The sequence below is a fragment of the Ranitomeya imitator genome, chromosome 4 (genome assembly GCF_032444005.1).
Source record: "Ranitomeya imitator isolate aRanImi1 chromosome 4, aRanImi1.pri, whole genome shotgun sequence".
Lineage (NCBI taxonomy): Eukaryota > Metazoa > Chordata > Amphibia > Anura > Dendrobatidae > Ranitomeya > Ranitomeya imitator.
The window spans coordinates 201,904,818-201,918,144 of NC_091285.1; the positions used below are offsets into that span (position 1 = coordinate 201,904,818).

Genomic DNA, 13,327 nt, shown 5'->3' on the forward strand with positions numbered 1-13,327 from the left:
TTGTACTTACAGCGCAGGCGCCGGGGACGATAATGCAGCAAGAGGAGGTGGCGCCCGGCGCGCATAGGCCCAGAGTGGCGGCTGTGCTGCATCTGATTAGGAAGGAAAGTCCCACCTCCCTGGCGATTTCAGGGTATGAGGGGGCACATTTTATAAATGTTTATTTCAGCTTGTGCAGGCATCATAACTAAAAGAGCCTTGTCAGAAGGCAGCATTAGTGCTGCACAAGGTGGCTCTTTTAGTTACAAACGACTGAGGGGGGTGACAGGTTCCCTTTAAGTCACTTTTCTTTTCCTTATCTTGTTGTATTCACTTACATTTTTCGTGTTAAATTTGTGAAAATAGAGCTCATGATTTTTTTGTGCAAAATAAAATTGCTTTTTAGTTGATTTTACCATATCGTGTACTGGAAAACAGGAAAAAAAATCCAAGTGAGGTGAAATTGCAAAAAAAAGTGCAATTCAATTGTTTTTTTGTGTGTGCCATGTTCACTAAATGGTAAAACTGACCTGCCAATATGATTCTCCAGGTCAGTACGAGTTTGTAGATACCAAACATGTCTAAGTTCTTTTTTATTTAAGTGGTGAAAAAAATTCCAAAGTAAGTTTGTAAACAAATGAATAAATAAATACAAAAAAATAAAAAAGCACCATTGTCCGAAACCCGAAGCGTCTCCATTTTTTGGGATCTGGGGCCAGGTGGGGACCTATTTTTTGCGTGCCAAACTGACACTTTTATTGATGTAATTTGGGGTAGATATAATGCTTTGATCACCTGTTATTGCATTTTATTGCAACGTTGCATTTTATTGCAACGCTGCAGTTACCAAAAAAGCTTAATTCTGGCGTTTTGATTTTTTTTCTCATTACGCTGTTTATCAAAATCACTATTTTTTATATTTTGGATGGGGCGTTTCTGAGAGCGGCAATACCAAATATGTGTATTTTTTTGTGTTATTTTTATATTTCGAATGTGGCAAAAGGGGGGTGATTTGAGTTTTTATATTTTTTAAGTTTTTTTATTTAATATTTTCAAAAACATTTTTTTCTACTTTTTACCTGCTTCAATAGTCTGATTAGAAGACTTGAAGCTGCAATTGTCTAATCGCTTGTCCTACATTGTGCAGCAGAAATGATCATCTCCTATGAATGCCGGCCACGGGGCGGAGCTCATAATGGATCAGCAATAACAACCACAGGGGTCTCTTGCAGACCCCAGGTTGTCATGTCAACCCATCGGCGCCCCACGATCATGTGACAGGGGTGCTGATGTGCTGAGTTTGTCATGTGTTTCCTGCACAATCATGTTAAATGCCGCTATCAGAGATTGACAATGGCCTTTAACATGTTAATAGCCACGGGTGGATTGCGATTCCACCTGCTGCTGTTAGGGACACATGACAGCAAATCAGATCAGCTGTCATGTGCCGGAAAAGATGCAGGCTCAACATCTGAGCCCACATGAAAGTGGGATAAACGACCTATGACGTACCTATATGTCACATGTCGTCAAGGGGTTAGATTAACAATTAGGTACACATGAAAAGTAAGTGAAAAACACCAAAAATAACACAAAAAAGGTGCAAATGCAATAATGAATTGGGTCCATAGTATTCTTGTCCATAGTTATCAAGCCTGCAGGATGGACATGCTGAAGAATAGGAATAATAGGATATGAGAAGTCTGGAATTTTATTTGACCCCAATTATTCTCTGAAATGTAAAGATATTGGCATCATTGGTTATTGCAGATTGATTTCCAATATCTTCTCCAACATATTGATATTCAACTGTTATAATGTGACTTTGTGGTGTATAAATACAAAAAGCCAAGCCGAGTTTCCACAGATTATAAAAACGCCTAGGTGGTTTACAAAAAATCTGAACCTTGTGATTAAGAAAACCAGAATCAACCAATATTATTAGTAAAATGTTCTACCATTTTTTTTTTAAACTGTGAAGCAACAAAAATAGTGTGTTAGCACATAATGCAAACTACCATTAGATATGGAAATGTCAGTCAGTAATGGACTGCATGGAAAGACATAAGCTTCATATGACATGACCATATGAAAGCTTACCTTAGGTGACAATACACATTCAATAATCCTTATTGTGCAACTAAGGGAGAGAGAAAGAGAAGTAATGAACATTTAGAAGCTAAGAAAGAACATAGTGATTACTGAATGGAGCACGCTGAGATGTCATGAGAGCTTAGTAAATGTGGATAAAGCATATGGAAAATGGAACCCAAGAATATTTCATAAATGAATTAATAACATCATATTAATGCACACAGATGTTTCAAATGAAAGCACTTTACCAGGTTAACCTTTCTGGAAAAGGTCAGTTTAATTAAAAGAATATATAAATATATACACACATACATATATATTTATAGACACACACATCACACCTAATATAATATATAAACATATACATACTGTATATAGATTATTTTATAGAAATAATGTATATGTGTATACTTTAAATATTGATTGATAATGTAAATAGATATTAGGGTTCATTAACAAAGATTGCTTTTAGAAGCCAAATTGGCATTAAGATGACCAGAGACCTGCTGCCGCTGTCCAAGATCGGTTTCTCACATCCGACATTCATGGTCTGAGTACGGACAAGAATGTCTGGACCATGTGCTCGTCTCCTAACCTCAAATCAACAGCCTATTGGTCAGACACACATGGACAAAATTGTTGGTACCCTTCTGGTAAAGTAAAAAAAAGCATAATGGTCACAGAAATAACTTGAAACTGACAAAAGTAATTTTCGATTAAAATGTACTGAATATCAACTTATAAAAATAAGAAATTGATTTTGAGTTGTGGTTCAACAGAAAAAAACTAATGAAAATATCCTGGACAAAAAAGATGATAGCCCCTAGAAAAGATTGAAAATAATTTGACATGTTAAACTAAAGTGTGTCCTCTAATTAGCATCACAGATGTGTACAAACTTATGGTATGTTCCATCAGGCTGCCTATTAGAAGGGTGAAAAGTAGTCACTGTACTGTTTTGTATCATTGTGCACTACACTAAAAATGAACTAAACAAACAGTTGTATCAGGAGATTAGAAATAAAATGATAGACAAACATGTTAAAGGTAAAAGCTATAAGACCATCTCCAAACAGCTTGGTGGTCCTGTTAACAGAGTTGCACATATTCTTCAGAAGTAGCCTGTAGCCAACCTCACTGGATGTGGCCACAAGAAGAAAATTAATGACAAATTGAGGAGACAGATTTTGCAAATGGTAACCAAGGAGCCCAGAATAAGATCCAAATAGATTAGAGATGAATCCCCAAAGTCAAGGTATATCAGTGTCAGATCGCACCATTCGTCACAGTCTTGGCTAAACTGGACTTCGTGGAAGACGACCAAAGAAGAAACCACTGTTGAAAGCAAATCATAAAAAAACGAGGCTGGAATTTGTCAAAGTGCATCTTTACAAGCCACGATACTTCTGTTAGAATGTCAGGTAGAATGAGACCAAGCTGGAGCTTTTTGGCAAGTCACCTCAGCTCCATGTTCGCAGACAAAAAAAGAAACATGCAAAAAAAAGAACTTTGCACCTCCTGTCAAACATGGAGCTCAGTTTTGTTTTGGGGACAATTTGCTGCATCTAGCGCAGGGTGTCTTGAATCTGTGCAGGCTTCAATGAAATCTCAAGACTATCAAAAAATTGTTGAGTAAAATGTGCTGCCCAGTGTCAGAAAGCTTGGTTTGAGTTGCAGGTCATGGGTCCTCCAACAGAATAGTGACCCAAAATACACAGTTAATCTCTATTAAACATCTGTGGAAGGAGCTGAAACCTGCGGCCTGGAGAAGGCGCCTTCAAACCTGAGACAGCTGGAGCAGTTTGATCACATGAAGTTGGCTAAAATACACGTGGACAGGGGCAGAAGTCTCATTGAGAGTTACAGAAATCATTTGATTGCAGTGATTGCCTCAAAATGTTGAGCAACGAGATATTAAGTTAAGGGTATCATCACTTTTATCAATGACATTTTTTTTTTTTATTTTCTGTCGAAACATAATTCAGAAGCAATGTCTGATGTTCATTAGTTGATATTCAGTAAATTTACATTGAAAATACTTTTGGCAGTTTCAAGTTATTTCAGTGACCACTGTGGGGTTTTTCTTACTTTAACAGTAGACTACCAACAGTTTTGTCCATGTGTGTATTTGAAGCTGTTCTGTTCTCGGACTGACATAAGACACCATGAAAACATAGGTGTTAAATTTATTAAAAGCAGCTAAATAAATTGTTTGTGAATGGACCCTATTATTTTCCAAATTCAGATGCTATACTATGTAATAGATCAATTTATGCTAATCAGTAGTTAAAAGGGTATTGCCAACTTCAAAAGTAATGGCATATCAAAATGTTGTGACACCCTGACCTGTGGAGGTACAGTCTCTAGGAGCCCCAGCGCTAGACTGAAGGGACCCCAGTGTTAGTGTAGCACTGTCACCCCTTCACTGTTTATCCTTGAAGAGTAGCATCATAGACTCCAGCTATGCATGGAAACTGCATAACATATCCATTAAAGTGAAAGAAGCCAACTGCTCAACCGGGTGGCTGCAAGCCCCTTCAGTCTGAGAGCTGATGAGGGTCCCAAAGCCATCACATATAAGCTGGAAATACCCCTTTAAATTATATCATTTTGGGCCTCATGTAACAAAATCCATGTTACCCATGGTAACCATTGAGACTTTAGTTTGGACTCCATATGGTTGCTATGAGTATGATGCTTCTGTACCAGTCTTGATACATGAGCTCCATAATGTATCATCCATAATTTTGAATATGGAATTTTTAATATTTAAACATTTTAAGATATAGATTTTGTGTTTTTATTTTCTATTAGAGATTATACTGAGTGTTATTTATTTCATTCATGGTAAAATGAATATGGGCATGTTTTACCATGAAGCAAGATTTGCAATCTGGCCTCAGATTACAAATACCAGTTTTGCATGCAAAGTCAGGTTTAATGTGAGCACGGATTATTTCATGATGTGGTATCACTGAGTGTAATATTTGTGTGGTAAACCTGCTTCTGTTTCCACAAGTCGAATGGTTCTCCGCCTATTGAGCCTGTAGAATTAGAACATGTCAAATGATATATATGGTATTGTTTCATTCATTTTCGGTACGGTCATTTGCTTTATGGTTAATTTATGTAATCTGGGACACTACCTTTCGCTCTGATGAGAGATCTCTTACCAGTGGATTGGCAAAGGAATTAGCAGAAATGTGTTAGAAATGTTTTTGACATGTGTAGATGATGTGATTGAGTTTTTAAAATAGATTGTAATTTCTCTTCTACGATTTTTTAATTGGATTAAGATAAATTATGAGGATAAATTATTAAGTTGAATTGGGACATATGATGTTGATGACCTTTCCTCAGGATAGGTGATCAGTTATCGAGGGGATGCGACACCAGGCATTTCTACAGATCAGCTGTGATTAGCTCCGGTGGTGGTCAGATGTGTACATGGAACAGGGCAGAACAGCACAGCTCTATTCAATGGTTTGCTGCCACTGTCGCTCTTGAATAAGTCATCAATATCATGTGAGTAGACAACCCCAATAAGATTCCAAAATAAACCCCATTAATACTGACTTATCACTACTACATCCATATTTCCATCTAGAATACATTCCCATTCTTACCTGTTATTGGAAGCTTAGCTCGTCATTTTTCTAGATGCCAATCAAATGTGTATCCTATAAACATTCTCACAGGAGCTTGCTCGATTTTTTTTGTCATGTAAGGAGTAAATCTATGCAAAAAACTTTAGCTTTTGTCAAGTAGAAAAGTATGCTTGTTGTCTAAGTGACAATTGGAGTCTACAGTATAGTGCACCACGTGATGTGCTAATAGAGATCAGGAAGAAAGCCATCCTTCAGTATATGCATAAACAATTACAATTACTAAGTTACCTTCTTTTTAATAATTTTCTGCATTAAAGAGAACTTATTAGGTCGGTAACATTATTAACCTGCAGATATAGGGTTAATCTGCAGGTTAATAGAATTAGGAAGGTACCTGGCCGCAATACTGAAAGTCCAGCACCCAGGAGAAAATTAACTCCTGGGAGCCGCCGGCTTTCAGTTATACAGGCGTGCCTGTGAGCGGTAACTGTAACCAAACCCTGGTACTTTGATTGACAGCCAGCATTGCAGTACATCAATGCAAAGATGGTTGTCAGTCAAACTGCTGGGACATGCTTACACCAGCCGCTTACAGTGCTGTTAGTGGTGTCTGTAGCTATGCTGGCACACCTGAATAACTGAAAGCCGGCTGCTCCCAGGAGAAATAAAGTTAATTTTCTCCCAGGTGCTATACTTTAGATTAACTCTCTATCTGCAGGTTGATAGTGCTATCCAACATGACAGGTTCCCTTTAAATGTTCAGCTAAGAAGTAACATTAATATAGTATGTCATAAAAAGATTAACCAGAAAGTACAATGCTAGCTGTATTTGTATGTGTATTTGCCTGACATAAAAAGATAATATTAAGCCGGAGAATACAGCACTACAGGATTTGTCGGTGCTAAATGACGTTAATGTTACCTTACATTGCATTTGTATGAAGCTTAAATGCACATGAAACATTTTACCTTTCACTTCAAGTTTGCAGTCAACCTCAGCCTCACCCAGATCATTGACTGCCTTGCATGTGTATGTACCACCGTCATACGGGCTTGGCTTACGTATCTCCAATGTGCATACACTTTGGTTGCCAAACATTCTGTATCGGGGGTCATTCATTATAACCACTTTATTTTTCATCCAGGTAATTTTAGGCTGCAAGTAATAGAAAAAAAATAAATTAAAAGAACATTATGTTTTAGTTCACGGCACCTATACAAGCTTACTTCCTATTGTGTCAAATGCTTGCCCCAAACATAATGTGAAAAAAATAACCATATATCTAGGCTAAAGGGACAGGAGAATCATAAACAGTGAAGTGACCCTGTCTCAAGTAAGGATACTAGGTAAAGGTTATAGTGCAAAGATAGCAAAGCTGAACTTAGTAGAAAAAGAGATGCACAGAAAAGCATTTAAATATAAAACATAAAGTTTATTGATAATAAATACAAAATTATGTAAAAAGTGCGTATGACAAAGGAATGCGTGGTGAAGAAAGTGCTTGGTCAGAACAGAAAAGGCGCCACAGCTGGCAGGATAATGAGATGTAACCAATGCAATAAAGATGCACAAATAAATAGAAAATGATGTAATATTGTGCACACATGTGTAAGAAACTATACCCAATCAGGTACAGTGCCTTCTTCTTCCCCCGGAAGAAGACACTGTAGCAGAAACACGCATTTCAGGTCATCTAAGCTCTGCACAATCTATATTATTGTTATTGCCCACTTTGTTCATGTTTATTAGTGATGAGCGAGTATACTCGTTGCTCAGGTTTCTCCGAGCACGCTCGGGTGATCTCGGAGAATTTGTGACTGCTCTGAGATTTAGTTTTTGTTGACGCAGCTGGATGATTTGTGACTGCTAGACAGCCTGAATACATGTGGGGATTCCCTAGCAACCAGGCAACCACCACATGTACTCAGGCTGTCTAGCAGCCACAAATCATGCAGCTGCATCGACACAAACTAAATCTCAGAGCAGTCACAAATACTCGGAGACCACCCAAGCATGCCCGGGAAAACCCGAGCAACGAGTACACTCGCTTATCACTAGTGTTTATGTGTTAGTTCCCCCTGGTACTTAGAGTATATACTCACCAGTATTAAATTGGGTATAGTTTCTTACACATATGTGCACAATGTTACATTATTTTCTATTTATTTGTGCATCTTTGTTGCATTGGTTAAGTCTTATTATCCTGCAGGCTGTGGTACCTTTTCTGTTCTGAGCAAGCACTGTCGTCACCATGCATTCCTTTATCATATGCACTTTTTAAATAATGTTTTTATTTATTATCAATAAACTTTATGCTTTATAATGTGAAAAAGCCTAATGGACCCTAAACTACCCTTTTTTTTACCAAGCCTTTATTAGTAGAAGTGTCAGAGGAAGTTTGTAGCTACAACTGATATAATGCAGTTTCTTAACATATTTATAGTCTAACTGTTAACAAAGTCATTAAACATAAAAGACCTAAAAAAAACAAAAATATTACTAAACTGAGAGTCCTCAGTGGATGATACCTTTTAATGGCTGACTGAGAAGATGGTAACAAATTGCAAGCTTTCGAGACTACTCCGGTCTCTTCATCAGGCATAATCTCGAAAGCTTGCAATTTGTTACCATATTCTCAGTTAGCCAATAAAAGGTATCAACCACTGAGGACTCTCAATTCTTAATATTTTTCTAACTACTGGCTAACATGGTACAAAGATATTTATCTTTCCTCTATAAAAAAACACATATATGTAATTATGACATAAGAAGCATGGTGTAATACTGTGAACTTAGTGTAGAAGTGGTCTCATAAATATAATGAAAAGCTGTTTAACAGGATCTGCGGTCGGGGTATGTTCCAAATGAATTTTTTATGAGTTTTTTATGTGGATTTTGAAGCAGGTCTGCTTAGTAACTTTAATAGAAAACACACAATTAAGGGTATGTGAATACAATGTCTTTTTCAGATGGGACTGGAGCAAAACGCTCATAAAACTCTGATGAAACGCTGACCGTAGTTGCTGATGAAACATGATCATTTTTCTTGTACGTGAGTAAAACTGATATCTGAATGAGCCTTTACACACGCTTAGTAATGGAATCAACCCGGCTCGCAGTTAAAGATATCGGGTACGAAATGTCAACTGATTGACTTTGACCATTGATTTTTTTTTTGTGAGAGATAACTGGCTGATCTCTTATTTTCATAGAATTTCTGCACAGCTTAGATATAAAGCTTTGTTCATATCACCTTTGTGCCTTCTGTCACAGGAACAGAGTACAATAATGTGGTAAAACAAGCACTGGACAGAGAGTGCAAGTTCCCAGTGCACCATGGAGAATGGACAGATTGATTTAGGGCCCATTCAGACGTCAGTTTTTTGCATTTGTTCTAGTCATTTTTCTTTTACAGAATGAACTATTAAATTTTTATAGACTATAATAGTCAGATGTCCAGGTATGTTTTGTGGACCAAGTGGTCCGCACAAAATCATAGAGATATGTCTGATCCGTGTCATGGACCTACTCGCCATTGCAAGTCTATGAGTCTGTGAAAAAATAAAGCACTCAGATGCCATCCTTATGCTGTCCGTATTTCACGGTCTGGAGATGATTGAGAAACCTCCATCCATATTTTCTAATGACACTCTGATCAAACTCTGATGGTAAACACTGGTACTCTGAACAAACTCTGATGGTAAATACTGGTATTCTGACCAAACTCTGATGGTAAATACTGGTACTCTGAACAAACTCTGATGGTAAATACTGGTACTCTGAACAAACTCTGATGGTAAATACTGGTATTCTGACCAAACTCTGATGGTAAATACTGGTACTCTGACCAAACTCTGATGGTAAATACTGGTACTCTGACCAAACTCTGATGGTAAATACTGGTACTCTGAACAAACTCTGATGGTAAATACTGGTGCTCTGATCAAACTCTGATGGTAAATACTGGTGCTCTGATCAAACTCTGATGGTAAACACTGGTACTCTGATCAAACTCTGATGGTAAATACTGGTACTCTGACCAAACTCTGATGGTAAATACTGGTACTCTGACCAAACTCTGATGGTAAATACTGGTAGTCTGATCAAACTCTGATGGTAAATACTGGTACTCTGATCTAACTCTGATGGTAAATACTGGTACTCTGATCAAACTCTGATGGTAAATACTGGTACTCTGACCAAACTCTGATGGTAAATACTGGTAGTCTGATCAAACTCTGATGGTAAATACTGGTGCTCTGATCAAACTCTGATGGTAAATACTGGTACTCTGATCAAACTCTGATGGTAAATACTGGTACTCTGACCAAACTCTGATGGTAAATACTGGTAGTCTGATCAAACTCTGATGGTAAATACTGGTACTCTGATCAAACTCTGATGGTAAATACTGGTACTCTGACCAAACTCTGATGGTAAATACTGGTACTCTGACCAAACTCTGATGGTAAATACTGGTAGTCTGATCAAACTCTGATGGTAAATACTGGTACTCTGATCTAACTCTGATGGTAAATACTGGTACTCTGATCAAACTCTGATGGTAAATACTGGTACTCTGATCAAACTCTGATGGTAAATACTGGTACTCTGATCAAACTCTGATGGTAAATACTGGTACTCTGAACAAACTCTGATGGTAAATACTGGTACTCTGATCAAACTCTGATGGTAAATACTGGTACTCTGAACAAACTCTGATGGTAAATACTGGTACTCTGATCAAACGCTCATTATTTATAACTTACCTTTGGATTTCCACGTACGCTGCAGTTCAATGTAGCATTGTATCCAGCAATGGCTACTGTATTGATTAATGGGTGAGTGAATTGTGGTGCTTCTTTGAAGTCAAAATCTGTGTACTCCGGACGCTTATAAGGTTTACCTAGTAGAGTAAGTAAAATATATTCATGAAAGAGCTGCAATGTTTTTTTTTTTTTTTACTGGAGTCTGTCCACAAAAACGGACCTGTAACAAAATGTAACATGATGTAATGGTGGCTGCAGATCGGAATAAAGCATGTTGTTTTTTTTTAATTTCTTCTCTGTTATTTTGCACCTAATGAGTTAACTTTAGGTATGTACAAGTGGGTGGTATTAGTTTTCACTGAGGGTGTGTACTCCTTTCCCCTATGAAAACAAGCTAGAGGGCACCACCAATGTACAAGGGGATCAACGTAAAGCAAGTAACAATGAATGAAAAGAAGGATGCACATGAAGGGATCACCCATAAAGTAACAATGTTTATTAACATATAAGCCAAGACAAACGTTAAAAACAATTATAAAGCCCAAAGGCTGTATATGATAATAGCGAGACAAACCGTTAATAGAGCTTGAGTCTGCCCTATCTGTTAATGAAATAAACAGATACACACATAAGATGGGGCAAACACCAAAATAAAGATGTGTTCCAGGCACTGGACCTCCAAAAATGAGTCACAATATTGAAAGAACTAGCTCTGCAAAATGAAGTAAGTCTTGGGAGACATTACAGCTAGAATGAATAAATATGAAAACAATAAAAAGAATATTGTACACCACAACCAGGTCAAATGTGACTGACACTTCAAAGAGTATAAACAGTATATACCCAGTGAAATTCAAAGAATTATATATATTTATGCATAAATATGCATAAAGTGGAAAATTAAGCACGTAATAAAAGAGGGAAAAGGTTCCAAAATGGAAATGAATATACCATAAATGGATGGTACAAGTTTATGAAAAATAATAGACAAAGAGTCAAATATAAATCATGCTAGGGTAACCTGTTAAGTGAGAATACACAGATAGGACAGAAAAAGTATCCCCATGTGTATCGCCAATGGGAGCGTGGCTTTCTCAGGGAAACATTTTTCCAGCACACAGATACAGATTCAAACTCTATTAAAGGTTTGTCTCGTCATTATTATATGCAGCCTTTGGGCATTTGAATTGTTTTTAATGTTTGTCTTGACTTATATGTTAATAAACATGCTTATTTTGTGGCTGATCCCTTCATGTTCTTTTCTTCCATTGTTACTTTACTTCTGCCTACTGTATGACGCTGACCAATCATAAGAAGGCAGCAACATAGATGGGCAAAAGGATCTGTGATGATGCCATCAGGGTCACATGAACTGAGTCCACAAATCCTGCCAAGATATAAAGATATATTACACAACACAGAAGGGTGGAAATATGAGCGGTAGTTAAAAATGCTTGGGTCAGTTAAAAGGAAGACAGCAAATGGCTTCCATTTTTTTTCCTATATGAGAATAAACACATAGAACACAAACTGATGGAAAAGGGACCGATGAGAAACAGTGATTTTTTTTCTGTTGCAGAACAAGAACAGATGTATAACTAATAGTGATGAGCGAGTATACTCGTTGCTCGGGTTTTCCAGAGCACGCTCAGGTGGTCTCCGAGTATTTATGACTGCTCGGAGATTTAATTTTCCTTGCCGCGGCTCGATGATTTGCGGCTACTAGGCAGCTTGATTACATGTGGGGATACCCTAGCAACCAGGCAACCCCCACATGTACTCAGGCTGGATAGCAGCCTTAAATAATCCAGCTGCGGCAAAGAAAACTTAATCTCCGAGCTGTCATAAATACTTGGAGACCACCCGAGCGTGCTCGGAAAAACCCGAGCAACGAGTATACTCGCTCATAACTAATAACTAACGCTTTAGGGCAAGTTCACACGTACCAGAATTGCAGTAGATTTTCCTAACATATTTTTATATGGAAAAATCTACAGTTTTAGAAAATTGGATAATATCTAAAGAAATCTCATCCACAGATCTTGTGGAAATTTTCCATGCACAGTTGGTCAACTTATGATACAGATTACTTGCAGATTTTCCCCTTTGAGCTCAATATCTGCAACAAACTACAATTCTTGCAGAATACTTGGAGAACCACAGCATGAGTTTGCAAAAGGCAGAGCATTTTACCACATATTTGTGGTACTCGTGAAAAAGAACAAACGCATTTTGAGCACAGCATATGAATATACCCTACAAAGCAAAATCTGAGTTATACTCCATTTGCAGAAGCAATATATATTGAGAACAACCAAATATCTGACCTTCCTTCTCAATAAGTGCGCCGTTTGGTGTCTTTGTTGCCATCTCGCTGAGGCCACACATATTTTCCGAGAATACTCGAAAGTAGTATTCATTTCCTATCACAAGTTCAGAAATGGTTGCACTTGTTCTGTGGTAATGCTCCAAAACTGTAAACCATTCCTGAAAATGCACAACAGCATTGTCAAATACTGTAATTATGAGGAACAGCATCAATAAAAAATTCTATAATGGTAGAAGTAAGTTTTTGTTTTTAAAGTACACTAAAAATAATTGCTATTCTATTAGTGAACATCAGTAGCCCCGACTGATCTGAAGAAAGCCCCACTCAGTTTTCAAAATACTTTGCTGGGATGGGAACAGAATAGCAAAAAGTCACAAAATATACTGCGATTACCACCTGCACTAAATTTTGCTACTTTTTTATGCCAATTTTCTTGCATACATAGGATGAGAAATCCCCCCATTTGAACTGAAGCTTCACCTTTGATTACTGTCATGTAGCAGCATTGTTGTGTCCCATGAATGGGAACAACTGTGTATTTTCTGTA

General features: G+C 37.5%; 1 protein-coding gene across 11 annotated transcripts in view; it reads right to left on the minus strand.

The window, feature by feature from the left end:
- The window catches only part of MYBPC1 (myosin binding protein C1), a 194,854-nt gene that overhangs the window by 20,840 nt on the left and 160,687 nt on the right, over positions 1 to 13,327 (minus strand). For 6 of the 11 annotated variants that reach the window (XM_069764290.1, XM_069764282.1, XM_069764288.1 and 3 more), the window contains 3 exons: positions 12,779 to 12,938; positions 10,452 to 10,588; positions 6,651 to 6,837 (listed from right to left, as the gene is read on the minus strand). In XM_069764290.1, the coding sequence (XP_069620391.1) occupies positions 6,651 to 6,837; positions 10,452 to 10,588; positions 12,779 to 12,938 (484 nt within the window). Of the gene's footprint in view, positions 1 to 2,079; positions 2,120 to 5,073; positions 5,118 to 6,650; positions 6,838 to 10,451; positions 10,589 to 12,778; positions 12,939 to 13,327 lie in introns of all 11 variants that reach the window. The other 5 variants (XM_069764291.1, XM_069764289.1, XM_069764287.1 and 2 more) reach the window with 2 other exon arrangements.